Source organism: Heterodontus francisci, chromosome 6, assembly GCF_036365525.1.
Source record: "Heterodontus francisci isolate sHetFra1 chromosome 6, sHetFra1.hap1, whole genome shotgun sequence".
Classification (NCBI taxonomy): Eukaryota; Metazoa; Chordata; class Chondrichthyes; order Heterodontiformes; family Heterodontidae; genus Heterodontus; species Heterodontus francisci.
This window is the reverse complement of record NC_090376.1, coordinates 39,238,603-39,254,368: the sequence shown is the minus strand read 5'-3', so window position 1 is coordinate 39,254,368 and position 15,766 is coordinate 39,238,603. Positions and strand designations below refer to the sequence as shown.

The window sequence follows — 15,766 nt, the reverse complement described above, 5'->3', positions numbered from 1 at the left end:
TTAATAATGAGGGATTCAAGGAAGCAATAGATATGTCACTTTCACAATGACATTTGTTACCATCTTTGAAAAATACAGTCTCATTTCTCAGTAGAGTTTGTATTTTATACAGGTTTTTCTTAATAGAGGAAACTGTTAGATGCAAGAATTTGAATCTATTTGAATAGTTGAAGAGAAACATGCTTTATTAATTTGTAGTGTTTCAACTTACCAGGGTCAATACCAGGAGACCCAAACAACTCTACAAGCTGCAATGCAAATTCAAGTGATAACTGCAGCTCGAGAAAAGGGCATTTTTCTGGGAACATTAGAAATACTTGGTCATCATCTTTCCTTGATTTTTCTGTTAATTCACATTCAACACATGGATTGAAGGATGCACTAAACTGCTCATCAAACTGCATCAAATGTCCTTCTTTCTTCATGCTGTCTACATAGGAAAATAAAACTTCCGAGGATCTGGAACTGTTTGCATAAGGTAAGCATTTCAAAACTGGTTTTCCTGTGAAAAATGTTTTGCTATTGTCCAATATTGTTGTAGAAGGATTAATGGTAGAAACATCGGTTTCCTGTGATGGATCTGGAAGCATATCATTATGCATTGTTTCATGTTTGAGTGTATGCAAAGATTGCACATTACAAGAGCCATCAAGTCCCTGCTTTAACAAGCTGGCCTCTTTGCTATGTTCCTTCTTTAATTTATTATTGATTATTTTGCTAAATGGAATGGTTTCACAGAATCGATTTACAAATTGAGAGCCTTCATCAGCAGTTTGGACCAGTTTTTCATGGCATGTTCCTATATTTTCCTGCACACTTAGGTTTACGCTCGCTATTCCACTCTGAAAGATATTAGTTGCTGACATACAGTTCTTTGGTTTAATCTCAGTCAAGAATAAGTCTTCCCTTCTGCTTTCTTTTGAATCCATTGCTGTCTCTCGAGAAATCTGAAAAGTAGGTGCTAATCTGTAAAACCGTTTGGGTTTTCTTCTGGAATTTATCTTGGCTAATGGTGGATTATAAAAGGAATCGTGCAGTATCATCAAGTTTGTCTCTTCAGTTTCATTAACCCATTCACCAATACAAAAACTTTTTGTTTCTTTCATGCCATCAGCTTTCTCAGAAACGATATCAGAGGGTGCAAATTGATTTGTCTCACACTGCGCTGTGGAAGAGTTATCTTCAGGACACAGTTGCAGAGGATAATTGTTTCCTTGAGAAATGTTTTCAGTTGAAGAACTTTCATGACAAAATGTAGTACGAGCCAATGGATTTTGTTGTGTAGTTTCTTGATACAACCATTTTTCAGCCTTATTCTTAACAGAAGCATCTCTCTGTCTGAATTTACAGTCTGTCTTTTGCCTCTGTTCATAGGGCCTATATATGTTACTTACAGGCCCATTACAACATCCCCAGCTGGCAATTTTTTCCCCCTCCAATAAATTGGTTAAAAAATTGCTGTTCAAAGTTAGATTGGCCATTTCCTTTCTTTTATAGTCATCAGCATCATCTTCCAAAACAGAGGTCTTTATTTCCTCCAATCCTTGAGCATACTCTAATGATGTTTGGTTAAATACACTTTCAATCTCAGGTGGATACTGAAGAGAACCAGCAACGGCATTTTTGCTTATATGAATACAATATTTCTGTGTCAAAACTACAAGATTTGCTTTATCAGCTGCTGTGTCTATCACAGAAATATAATTCTTCACTAAAGGACAATGGCTTTGATCCGATTCCCAGTGAATGCCAAATAAAGGTGAACTGTTTTTTAAATATAAAGAATCCTCATAATCTTCTGATAGATGTATATGTAGGTCACATGTCTCTACAGTCAAAACATCTGCCATTGTAAAACCTCCTTTAACAACTCGTTCATATGTTGATATAAACATATTCTCTTTTATAGAAAATACTTGCTCCTTATCTTCAAATACATTGCAATGAAGAATTTGCTCAACTTGTGCTCCAATACTATCTTGAGAATCTCTCAGTGTAGTCACCAAGTCAGTAACACTGATGTTTTCTGCCTCATTGTGCTCTTCGTCTGAGAGGTAATCTTCACATTTAGTTGTGTGATGCTCCTGAAATGCTCCAAGCCAACAGGATTCAGCTTTTATCTCAGACATCATGTTTTGGCAAGCTTTCACTTTTCTGTGCTGCCTGTGCTTTTCCTTATTTTTTGCATTTCCTCTTGTACGTTTGTTCAGAGGAGGAAGCACCTTTGGTTTCTTCCTACCTTTGCCTTTCCTGGAAATGAAATCAGAGAAGTGAAAACAGTAATTACAGCTTTCTAAAATGATAAAGGCAATTATTTATAACCAGAACAGCATTTGCACTTTTTGAACAGAAACTTCTAAATAATTGTGAAGCTTATCAACAGATATTGCATTTATCATGTAAAGCTTGCACTTGTAATTGCTCTTCAAACCTTCAAAGGCTTTGATTGATCTGGAAGACTTAATTGTGGGTCAGATATTCTCCCAATACTTAACACCCTCCCTTCCAATCTCTTTGCTCATCTGACTCAACTCACTGCCACAACTTCTGTCACCTAGGTCCAAAGCTCTGGTAGCCTTTGCTAAATCACTTAAGCTCACTCTCCTCCTTCAAGATCTTCCTTAAAAACTAGCTTTTTGGCATCCCTCATAATAGTTCCTCCTTTGGCTCACAGTCCATTTTTCATTATGCATCTATGAACCTTTTTGGGAATGTTTCTATATTAAAAGGCATGTGTTATATAAACACAAGTTCTCATGTATATAGCAGAAAGGCAATCTCCTTATATAGACTATGTGCAATAACCTGAACCCCATCAATGGGATCATGTGCGACAAATACCCCTTAATGATGATATAGTGCACCTGAGATCATGTGAGATGACTTCTCCAAAATTTGATAAATACCACATTGTCACACTAATGAATTCTGGATTATTTAATAGTCAAATTTATTCACAAGTACTATTACGTAGAAGATACAGCATGAAACTAAAAGTACATTGCTTAAAACAAAGACAAAATCAGTTGAAAAGGGGTTATAATGCACTTAGTCAACGTAAGTTTTAGAAGTGATAGGCAGAATGGGAAAGGAGGAGGGATTGCCCTTATTATAAGTGGGGAGATGGGGGGGGGGGGGGGGGCGGGGAGAGGGGGGGGGTGAATAAAGGCAGTGGAGAGAAAGGATCTTAGCTTACAAAATCCAAGAAGTAGAATCACTTTGGGTGGAGCTAAGAAACAACAAAGGGTCAGAAAACATTGTGGGAGTTGTTTACAGATCCTTAACGGTAGTTGTAATGTAGTGCACAGTATAAATCATGTAAGTAGGGTAATACAGTAATCCTAAGGATCATCAATCTTCATATAGACTGGGCAAACCAAATCTGCAGAAATAGTTTGGAGGATGAGTTCATGGAACGTGTACAAGATTGTTTTCTAGATCAGCAATCGAGGAACCAAATAAAAACAGGCTATTTTGGACCTTGTATTGCGCAATGAGAAAGGGTTAATCAATCGTCTTGTAGTAAAGGGAAGACTGACTTTAATATGACAGAATTTTATATTGCGTTTGAAAGTGATTTAGTTAAGACTGAAACTATGGTCTTGAATCTAAACAAAGCAAACTAATTAGGTATGAGCAGCAAGTTGGCTAAAGTATATTGCAAAATTACATTAAAAGATAGACAGTAGACAAGGCAAGCATTTAAAAAATTAATACATTTACAACAAATATACATTCCTTTAAGGCATAAAGGCCCAGAGAAAAAGTGGTCCAACCATGGCTAAAAAGGAGTTAAAGATAGTATTACATCAAAGGTAGAGGCTTATAACGTTGCCAAAAAGAGCAGTAAGCCTAAGGATTAGGAAGATTTTAGAATTCAGCAAAGGAGGACAGAGAAATTGATGAGGAAAGAGAAGAGGAGTAGACAAGCAAGAAAAAAATTCTCAGCGTTTTTATAGGTATGTAACTAGGAAGAGATTAGTGAAAGTAAACGTGGGCCCAATGAAGGTGGGTAAAATTATATTGGGCGAGTCAAGGAAATGATAGAGACTTTGAACAAATAATTTGTCTTCACAGTAGAAGACACAAAACATATTGCGTAAATAATGGGGAACCAAGGATCCAGTAAGAATGAGGAACTTAAAGAAATCAGTGTAAGTAAAGAAACAGTACTGGAGAAATTAATGGGACTAAGTGGCAACAAATCCCCTGGACTTGATGACCTGCATCCTAGGGTTTTAAGAGGTAGTTGCAGAGATACTGGATGCATTGGTTTTGATCTTCCAGGATTCCTTACATTCCAGAACAACTCCCGAGGATTGGAAGGTAGCAAACAAAACCCTGCTATTTAAAAGGAGAAAGAGAGAAAATGGGGAACTATAGGCCTGTTAGTGTTGTATATTGTTGTTAGTGTAGTTAGACTATTGTCTGAGTCTTTGTATGGCTAAATAGTAAACTTGTTTATTTTATATAATTATTTACACTCTCATTAAGGATGTTCAGCTAGCACTTCTCATGATGCTTCTAGTTCCTTCCAAGCCAAATACCCATGTGATTATTAGATCATCACTACAGTGGGAGAGGTTACTCAGTCTCAAACTTTAACTCTTTCAGACTCTTATACTACTGTTAGTCTAACACCAGTAGTAGGCAAAATACAAGAATCTATTTTAGAGACATGGTAATAGGGCACTTAGAAAATCATGATATGATTAATCAGAGTCAACACAGGTATATGAAAGGGAAATTGTGAGACAAATCTATTGAGATTTTTTGATTAACTATTATGGTGGATAAAGGGGAACCAGTGGATGTAGTGTATTTGGATTTTCAAAAAGCATTCAATAAGGTGTCACACAAGAGGTTATTACTCAAAATTAGGACTCATGAGATTGGGGTGAGAATTGGTTAATGGACAGAAAACAGTAGGAATAAATGGGACATTTTCAGGACTTTTATTCATTTGTGGAATGTGGGCGTCACTGGCTAAGCCAGCACTTATTGCCCATCCCCAATTGCCCTTGAACTGAATGGCTTGCGAGGCCATTTCAGTGGGAATTAAGAGTCAACCACATTGCTGTGGGTCTGGAGTCACATGTAGGCCAGAGCAGGTAAAGACAGCAGATTTCCTTCCCTAAAAGGACATTAGTGAACCAGATGGGTTTTTACAACAATTGACAATGGTTTCATGGTCACCATTAGCCTAGCTTTTAATTCCAGATTTATTAATTGAATTCAAATTTCATCATCTGCCATGATGAAAGTAAATGGAATTTGAATGGAATTGAATGGAAGAACGGATGCAAAGGGCTAAACGTCCTTCCAGGGATCAGCTGCTAATGTAAGTAGAATCTCACAGGCAGCTGTGGGCTGCAGGTTGCATCAGCCAGATCACCAATCTATTCTTTGCAAAGGCTTCCAACTATATTAAACTTGAGATGGATCAGGCCAGTCAAACTCAGAGGGCTGTCAGCTTCACCTCCCTTGCAGGATTTTCACAGTTCCAGCAGGTTGTATACTGCACCCATGTGGTAGTCAGGGCACCATCAGAACAGCCAGGCATTTTTGTCAACCAGAAGGGATTCCATGTGCAGCTGGAATGTGACCATCACAAGAGGATAATGCAAGTGTGCACCAAGTATTCAGGGATCTGCGATGATGGGTTCATCCTTATGCAGTCTCAGGTTTTGCAGCTCTTCTCTCCACCAGAAAGTCTCAGCGGTTGGCTCCTGGGGGTCAAGGGATATACACTCAAGACATGGCTAATGACCCCAGTGAGGAACTCTACTACAGAGGCAAAGGAAAGATACAACTGGAGCTACATTATCACCAGGGTAACAATGGAGCAAGCCACTGGCTGGCTCAAAATGAGGTTCTGTTGCCTTGACCAATCTGTAGGTGCCCTTCAATACGCCCAGCAAGGGTCTCCCGGATAACAATGATGTGCTGCACAACATGGCAGTTGAGAGGGAACTGGCGCCAGAGGAAGATGGAAAGTGGCCAGCATCCTAGGAGGGGGAGGAAGATCCTAAAGTGGCATTGGTGCCTCCAGCCAGAGACCTGCATGCCCAAGAAAACCACAATGGCCTCATCAAGGCATACTTCACTTGAGAACTGTGTTTGCTACATTGAAATCGTACTACAACAACCCCTATGCAAGCAACCCTCAAGCCCCCTTTCACCCCCAAGTTCCCTTCCTACATACACACGTCAATCCATCAGATTCACAACCTTACATTCTCATCAATGCAGCTCAGACCATTCAGCAGCATTTTACGGACCATGATATATGTGTTAACAAACAAACTATGTTAACCAACATGACAATAAATAGGTCACAAAAAACTCATGCCTTCATTGAAATGAAGAGCATCAATGTCACATTAACAATGTAATAAGTACCCAAATGATTCCCGATATGCAATTAAGACATTTTCCAAATATATTTTTAATTACTGCTATGTGGTGCTACCCCTGTAGCTTCAGCAGAACTAGAGACAGGCTGTTCATTCCCCTGCTCTGATGAGAGATGCCCATGGCAGACAGCATCAGTTCAAGGGCAGACTCTGTCCTGACAGCAGGACACAGCAGGTGGAGTTGTCAGAAGGGACAGGGCAAGGGTTTGGAGCGGGAGCGCCTTGCGAACAACCCCCACTGCCATCAGCCCTTTCTCCATCTTCTCTTTAAGGGCCCACCTGCACTTCCCTACCAACGATGAGCAGAGAGCAATTGGCTGCATTTCAGAGTGGCGTTCAGTTACCAAGGTGACTTGTTGGTTGATGCTTTGCAATCTGACAGCCATACTGTAAAAGCCATTGCTGTGGCCAGCATCCACTCGGTGGCCTGCTGGGTATGACTGCATGAGGTTGGCCACTCCTTAATGGGAGTTGTCATCAGTGCATATGCCCGAGACATTACTACACTCATGCTGGAGATGGACTCCTCCATTTTCCGTGCAAGGGTGCGTACTGTCCCTGGGAATTCTGACAGATGTATACACATTTCCCTTTCCTGCTCCACAAGTACTCATTTAATTCATAACTCCCAAGGTTCATCATCTGTGCCTAGCTGAGCAAAGCTTAAGTGCCCAGCGCCCTCCGAAGGGGATTGCCAGTGCTGTCCCTGTATTCAGCACCTGCTCACATGACGTGCTCCTCACCATATGCAATCCTATCTAACAGAGAATCTGGATCAATTGAAGAGGGTGTGCAGGAGTCATGTGACTGTAATCCTCAGAGTGCTGGTCCTCAGCTGAGGACTCCATGGCTTCCTCCCTCCTCTGCTGGCTCCAGCAATGCACCTGTGGGAGATGAAAAACATGAGTTAGTGCTGAACGTAGAAGAGAGAGTGTTTCAAGGTAGCATAGTTGATTATGACATTTGATGCACTGGAGACATTCAACATGAGTTGCAGTGTGATATCTAATACTGTCACCAGGTCTCAGGGTCATTCCTATCTCTCCATCACCAATGGCCTGTCCTGCTGCCACCCTGCCAATCTCCAGGCCTTCTTCCTCCATAGAGGTCAAGATAGCCATGGCTGCAGTTCCACTCCAGGTTCTGTGCTTCTCCCTGGGGCTGTGGGTTCCCTTCTCTAATGAGAAAAGGCAGAGTTAGGAATGAGTGTATCGGTGAATGCTGGGGATTGAGGGTGAACATTTGAGGAGGGTGACTGCAAGCAATGGTAGTGAAAGGGCAATAGGTTGCAGATGCATGCAAGTATTGTCTGGGAGATGGAGATTTGAGGAGGAGGCTGGAGAGAAACGGAATCTGTGACAGAAAGGTGTGTCAGTTAAAAGGAGTGCTGTGCAGAAGACTGCTCGGGAGGCAAGTGAGTGATGGCTGCCAGCTGAGTTGCAGGACACTCACCTTGCCAGACCTCATGAGATCACTGAACCTTTTGTGGCACTGGATCCAGGTCCTCGGCACTACACTCCTGCTGCTCACCTCCTCAGCAACTTCATGCCATGTCTGCTTGTTGAGACTGGCTGACCTCCTCCTGCCATCCTCTGAAAGGACTTCTCTCCATGCCCTCACTGCTTGCAGCATGACCTGTAGGGCGAGTCAATGAACGAAGGGACAGCCTTTCCACATCTTGCATCCACAATCCTTCACACTGCTCATTTTCCTCCAAAGAGTTCTGCCACGGTGAGTGCTGCCAGAGTCACTTTAAATAGAGATCTTTCATTGCTGCATTAGGCGCGGCATCTCATGCGCCCTCCCTGATTGACTGAGGAACCCGGAGCCGGGCTGCTAATTGATTTGCAACCACAAAGGCGCAGATCAAAGGGTCAGGTTCCCAACCCGAAAATGGTCCCACCATTATGGCAGGGACTAAGTTGGTAAGATTCTGCCCAAGAAGTCAAGCATTGTAATTTTTCTATTTTCTGATAAAATGTATTGAGAAGTTATTTCTTGCCACACCACATCTGTAAAAGTGCTCAGTTTACTACTAATTCCGCCCGAGTTGGTTAAGTATAAACCGAAGGCTGTTTACCATAAGCATTTCTGGTTTGCTATATTGCAACTAAATCAAAAAAACCTTTGATGGCATTCAGGCATGAATAAACATTAAAGTTGAGAAACGCAACAGAATGTCTGTGTTATTACAGTTGGCATAATGCTCTTCCCAATAGCACATAGTGACAATTTCCTAGGTTGGCACAGGTTTGAGATATTAAATGATCCATTAGAGTAAATAACTGATTTAAGATTTAAAGACATGATGAGCTGTGCTGAAATTTCAATAGTTAACAGAAAAGAAATCCCATCTTTTGAAGAGATATACCATAACACACACTCAAAAGCATTTCTCCAGTTTAACTGCCTTTTGAGACATGCTGTGATGCTACCAAATAGTTTTTTTGTTTACAAAAAAGAAACTGCAAATGCTAGAAAGCTCAAAATCTTAGATATGCACTCTCCCTGCCTACAAAATCTTACTTCCTGTTATCACTATTTTCTGTCAATTTTTCCCATTATTAATTCCTATCTTTACATTGATAAGGGTATTGCAAACTCACACTGTCACTGCATTATCTTTTGTTGAGATTAATAAAAAAATGTGCTTTGAAAAATTTGAATTGGTAAAATAATGGTGTAAACAACAATGATAACATTTATTCAAAAAAGTAATGACACTGAGCTGAATTTGTATTGTGCAATCTGAACATGTGCACTGTCCTTAATTTCACAAGATAGTTAGCACCAGTTAGTTCTACTGGTGGAATATTTTTCTTCAGTTACTGATTTGTTTTCCAAATTGTAAGAAAAGCTAGAGGTAAAATTTGAAAAGCTTTATTCAGGTAAAGTTTAAGTAATAAAAACAAAGTGATGGAAATACTCAGCAGGTCTGGCAGTATCTGTGGAGAGAGAAAAACAAGAGTTAGGGCAGGAGAGATTAAGTGACAAAGATGTCATGGAACAAAGGTAAAGGGAGTGCTAATAGTATTTTAATAATAGTAATATAATAAAAAATAAAAGATAAAAACAATGCAATAGTAACATTCATTTTCTACAACTATTAGCACTCCCCTTGCCTTTGTTCCATGATATGTTTTTCATTAATCTCTCCTGCCCTCTGCCAGATCACACACCTTCCCTTTTGTTGTTGTTTTTCCCTCCCCAGCCCCCTTCATTTGCTCAAAGCCCATTACATTTCTAACATTTGCCAGTTCTGATAAAACGTCACAGACCTGAAACGTTAACTGTTTCTCTCGCCACAGATGCTGCCTGACCAGAGTATTTCCACCACTTTGTTTTAATTTCAGCATCTGCAATATTTTGCTTCTATTTAAGTTTAATTAAATGTTTATACAAAGGTGGCGCATATGGTTGCATGTATGAGAATGAGTATGGGATACAGACCTGTCCTCTAAACTTGAGATAGTGTCTTTCGTCAGGTTAATATTAATAAAAAAATTTTTAAAATATGCTATTTTAAAATCATTTATCTCTTTCATCTGCATTAGCTGACTATTGAAAAAAGTAAATAATCTTACACCTGTAAGACAGTACTTCTAATTAAAGATAGAAATCAAGAGAGAACCTTTGCTCATTGCAATTTTAAAACCTATTCCATGAGCTTCAATTTTGTTAACCAGCCTTTTATGTGGTACCTTATCAAATGCTTTCTTAAAATCCATATAGACAACATCCACCACATTCCCTTCATCAACCTTCTCTATTTCATCAAATAATTCAAATTGGACTAGTCAAGCATGATCTGCCCTGCTGAATATCCTTTATTAACTCAAACCTCTCCAAGTGCCTGTTGATTTTTCGCTGATTATTGTTTGGGTCACATTTGCCACTCTCCAATCCTCTGGCACCTCCCCCATATCCAGGGAAGATTGGAAGATTATGACAAGCCCTTCTGCTCTCTCCATCCCCACGTCCTTTAGCAATCTGGGATGGAAGCCATTCAGACCATGTGACTTATCTACCCTAAGCATAGCCAGCCTTTTCAGTACCTTCCCCCTCAAATTTTTAACCTACCCATTGCCTCGACTCTCTGCTTCTACCGATATTTTGTCAGATTCCACTTCCTTAGTGAACACTGATACAAAGTACTCATTAAGTATATTAGCCTTGCCTGCACTCCGAGCATATATTACCCACTCTGTCTTGAATCGGCCCCACTTCTCTTACTATTCACATACCAGTAGAATATCTTTGGGTTCCCTTTTATGTTGACTGCCATTCTAGTTTCATATTCTCTTTGCCCATCTTACTTTCCTCTTCACTTATTGTATTTCACTTAGCATGCATCATACACCCTCTTTTTCTGTTTCATCATAATCTCTATCGCACTCGCATCGAAGGAGCCCTGATTTTGTTCCCCTACCTTCTGCCCTTGTTGAAATTGCATTGAGTCTAAACCTTATGATACTATGATCACTCTTACCCAAGTATTTCCCAACGGACACTTGGTCCAACTCATTTCCAAGCATCAGATCCAGCAATGCCTCCTTTCTAGTTGTGCCAAGAACATACTGATCAAGGAAGTTTTCCTGAATACAATCCAGAAATTCTTCCCTTCCTTTCACTTTAACATATCCCAATCAAAATTTGGGTAATTGAAGTCCCCCAATATCACCACTCTATAGTTTGAGATGGCTTGGCCATGTGAGCCGCATGGAAGATGGCAGGATCCCCAAAGACACATTGTACAGCGAGCTCGCCACTGGTATCAGACCCACCGGCCGTCCATGTCTCCGTTATAAAGACGTCTGCAAACGCGACATGAAATCGTGTGACATTGATCACAAGTCGTGGGAGTCAGTTGCCAGCATTCGCCAGAGCTGGCGGGCAGCCATAAAGACAGGGCTAAATTGTGGCGAGTCGAAGAGACTTAGTAGTTGGCAGGAAAAAAGACAGAGGCGCAAGGGGAGAGCCAACTGTGCAACAGCCCCAACAAACAAATTTCTCTGCAGCACCTGTGGAAGAGCCTGTTACTCCAGAATTGGCCTTTATAGCCACTCCAGGCGCTGCTTCACAAACCACTGACCACCTCCAGGCGCGTATCCATTGTCTCTCGAGATAAGGAGGCCCAAAAGAAAGAAAAAAGAATAGTTCTTGCACATCTCTGATTTACCTACAGATTTGCTAATTTCTTTATCTCTCTCTTTCACAATTTAGAGGCCTATAGAATACCACTAGTAGCGTGATCATTCCCTTTTTGCTTTTAAACTCGAACCAAATCATTTCTGTCCTTACCCCCGAAGGACATCCCCTCTTTCCAATACTACAATGTCTTCCCTAAATCAGTACTGCCACCCCACCTCCCTTTTTTCCTGATTTATCTTTTCTGAACACATTATATCCTTGTATATTAAGTGCCAAATCCTCACCATTTTCATGTCATGTTTCCATTGTTGCCACTACATCACATTCCTATACTGCTATTGTGCTTGAAGCTTACCAACCTTATTCACCACACATTGTGCATTTGCACACATGCATTTTAATCCTGTCTTTGCATTCCTTGTAGCCCTTTTCAGTTTGCTCCCATCTAACATGGATCTACTTCCTTCTCGTGTACTGTCCAACACTCTCGCTCTTATGATCTTATTCCTCTTTTCTACTTCTATTAGCTGGTGCCCATCACCCTGCCAATTTAGTTTAAACCCTCTCCAACCACAGGAGTGAACCTCCCCACGAGGACATTGGTCTCAGTCCTGTTGAGGTGCAAACTTTTGAATAGGTGCCTTCTGCCCCAGAACTGATTTCAATGCCTCAAGAAAACGAAATTCTCCCTCTGCACCATGCTTCAAGCCACGCATTGATCCTCTCTATCTTCCTATTTGTACTCTCTCTAACACCTGGAACTGCGAGTAATCCAGAGATTACCATCTTCGAGGTCCGACTCTAACTTGTGCCCTAGCTCCTGAAAATCAGACCGTAGGACCTCAATGCCTGCCCTTGCTACGTCATTGGTACCAACATGCACCCCAACCTCCGGTTCACTCACTCCCCCCGCTTGCAGAATATCCTGCACCCTTTCCATGACTTCTTTTACCCTGGCACCAGGGAAGCAACATACCATGCGGGATTATCGGTGACTGTGACAGAAATGTCTGTCTGTCCCCGTCTATGGAATCTCCTCTAACAACTGCATTTCTACACTTGGCTGCTCCCTCCTGTCCCTTGCCGACTGGTGCCATGGTCTGGACTGCACTCCTTCAACATATCCTCACTTCCAGCAGTCTCCAATGTTGAGTAGCAGTTTGAGAGTGGCACACACCCCAAGGACTGTTGCACTTTCTGCCTCTTCCCAGTTGTCCAGATGGCCATCCATCTAGCGTCCTGAATGATTACTGCCTGTGGGGTGACAATCCAGGAAACTTTCCTGCTCCTTGGTGCTCCTCGGTGACTCCAGCTGCCCCTCAAGCTTAGAAATCCTGAGCTCAAGTTGAAGCAACTGGATACACTTCCCACACACATTGTCGTCGAAGACGCATGAAGTGTCCTGGCGTTTCCACATGGTGCAGGCATTGCAAGCAACAGGTTGCAGCTGACCGTCCATGATTATTTTGGTACCTTGTTTAAACAATTTAATTCATGCCTGTAGACAGGCTCTGTGCTACTTATTAATTCATTTACTGTTATACTCACTGATTGAGGTTATTAATTTCTCAGCTGCTAATAGGAACATAGGAGCAGGAGTAGCCCAGACAGTCCATTGAGCCTGCCCTGCCATTCAATACGATCATGGCTGATCATCCACTTCAATGCCTTTTTCCCACACTATCCTCATATCCCTTTATATAATTTGTATTTAGAAATCTGTCAATCTCTGCTTTACACATATTCAATGACTGAGCTTCCACAGCCCTCTGGGGTAGAGAATTCCAAAGACTGACAACCCTGAGTAAAGAAATTTATGATCTCTGTCCTAAGTGGCTTCCCCCTTATTTTGAAAATGTGTCACCTGGTTCGAGACTACCCAACCAGGCGAAACATCTTATCTGCATCTACCCCGTCTGTCCCTGTTAAGTATTTTGTAGGTTTCAACGAGATCGCCTCTTATTCTTCGAAACTCCAGAGAATACAGGCCCAATTTCCTCAATCTCTCCTCATAGGATAGTCCCGCCATCCCGGGAAAAAGTTTGGTGAACCTTCATTGCACTCCCTCCATGGCAATATCCTTCCTAAAGTAAGGGACCAAAATTGCACACGCTGCTCCAAGTGCGGTCTGACCAAGGTTCTATACAATTGAAGCAAGTCTTCACTACTCCTGTACTCAAATCCTCTTGCATCGAAGGCCAACATACTATTTGCCTTCTTAATTGCTTGCTGCACCTGCATGTTAGCTGTCAGTGACTTATTGACAAGGACTCCCAGGTCCCTTTGTACATCTACAATTTCTTATCTTTTACCATTTAAGAAATACTCTGCACATCTGTTCCTCCTACCAAAGTGGATAACCTCACATTTTTCCTTATTATACTCCATCTGCCACATTCTTGCCCACTCACGAAGTCTGCCCAAATCCCCTTGAAGCTGCTTAGCATCTTCCTCACAACACACATTCCCACCTAGTTTTGTGTCATCCGCCAACTTGGAAATATTACATTTGGTCCCCACATTCAAATCATTGATATATATTGTGAACAGCTGGGGCCCAAGCACTGATCCCTGCACTACCCCACTAGTTGCAGCCTGCCAACTCGAGAATGACCCGCTTATTCCTACTCTCTGTTTTCTGCCTGTTAACCAATATATAATCCATGCCAGTATATTACCTCCTATCCCACGTGCTTTGAGAAAGTTCCCTAGTTTAGGCAGAGAAAAAGATAAACACTCACCAACCACGTACCCAATTTCCTGTGACGTCACTCCTCGATTTTTTTTCTTCTTTGTTCTCTTGCGCAGCGGTAGAGCAAGAGCACTATTGGACCTTCCGCTGTTCTCGCGCTCTCTCTCTGCTGCTACTGCATCTCAGTTGTGCGCTTCCTTTGTTCTCACAGGTCATTACCACTCGTGGCGTAAAAAAGTTCTTCACAACCTCAGAATCTCTTATCCAAACCTTAAATCTGTGTCCCCTAGTCCTTGTATCATGATCTGATGGGAACAGCTCTTATCTACACCCCCATTAAATCTCCCCTCAATCTCCTTTGCTCCAAGGAGAACAGCACCAGCTATTCTCAACCAAACCTTGTAACTAAAATCCCTCATTCCTGGAACCATTCTGATAAATCTCCTCTGCACCTTCTCAAGAATTCTCATTCTTCCTGAAGTGTGGTGACAGAACTGGACGCAATACTCCAGCTGTGGCCTAACCAGAGCTTCATAAAGGTTCAGCATAACTTCCCTGCTTAAGTACTCAATACTTCTATTTATGAAGCCCAAGATCCCATATGCTTTACTAACCACTCTCTCAATATTTCCTGCTGCCTTCAAAGATCTATGCACATGCACCCCTAGGTCCCTCTGTCCCTGCACTCTTTACAACTTTGCCATTAAATCTATATTGCCTCACCCTATCCATTCTGCCAAAATGCACCACCTCATACTTGTCTGCATTAAATTCCATCAGTCACTTTTCTGCCCATTCTGCTAACCTATGTCCTGTTGCAGTCGATTGATATCATCCTCATTTTTTTATTCATTCATGGGATGTGGGCATCACTGGCTATGCCAGCATTTATTGCCCATCCATAATTGCCCTTGAGAAGGTGCTGGTGAGCTGCCTTCTTGAACCACTGCAGTCCATGTGAGGTAGGTACACCCAAAGTGCTGTTAGGAAGGGAGTTCCAGGATTTTGACCCAGCGACAGTGAAGGAACGGCGATATAGTTCCAAGTCAGGATGGTGTGTGACTTGGAGGGGAACTTGCAGGTGGTGATGTTCCCATGCATTTGCTGCTCGTCCTTCAAGGTGGCAGAGGTCGCAGGTTTGGAAGGTGCTGTCTAAGGAGCCTTGGTGTGTTGCTGAAGTGCATCTTGTAGATGGTACACACTGCTGCCACTGTGCGTCGATGGTGGAGGGAGTGAATGTTTGTAGATAGTGTGCCAATCAAGTGGGCTGCTTTGCTCTGGATGGTGTCGAGCTTCTTGAGTGTTGCCTGGATGGGTGCAGCTCCAACAAGTGGAGAGTATTCCATCACACTCCTGACTTGTGCCTTGTAGATGGTTGACAGGCTTTGGGGAGTCAGGAGGCGAGTTACTCGCCGCAGGATTCCTAGCATCTAACCTGCTCTTGTAGCCACGGTATTTATATGACTATTCCAGTTCAGTTTCTGGTCAATGGTAGCCCCTAGGATGT

At 41.9% G+C, this 15,766-nt stretch overlaps 1 protein-coding gene across 4 annotated transcripts in view; it reads right to left on the bottom strand.

The window, feature by feature from the left end:
* LOC137371252 (NEDD4-binding protein 2-like) overlaps positions 1-15,766 on the bottom strand; it is an 87,817-nt gene that overhangs the window by 20,998 nt on the left and 51,053 nt on the right. For all 4 annotated transcript variants that reach the window (XM_068033501.1, XM_068033502.1, XM_068033503.1 and 1 more), the window contains exon 7: positions 212-2,250. In XM_068033501.1, the coding sequence (XP_067889602.1) occupies positions 212-2,250 (2,039 nt within the window). The remainder of the gene's footprint in view (positions 1-211; positions 2,251-15,766) is intronic.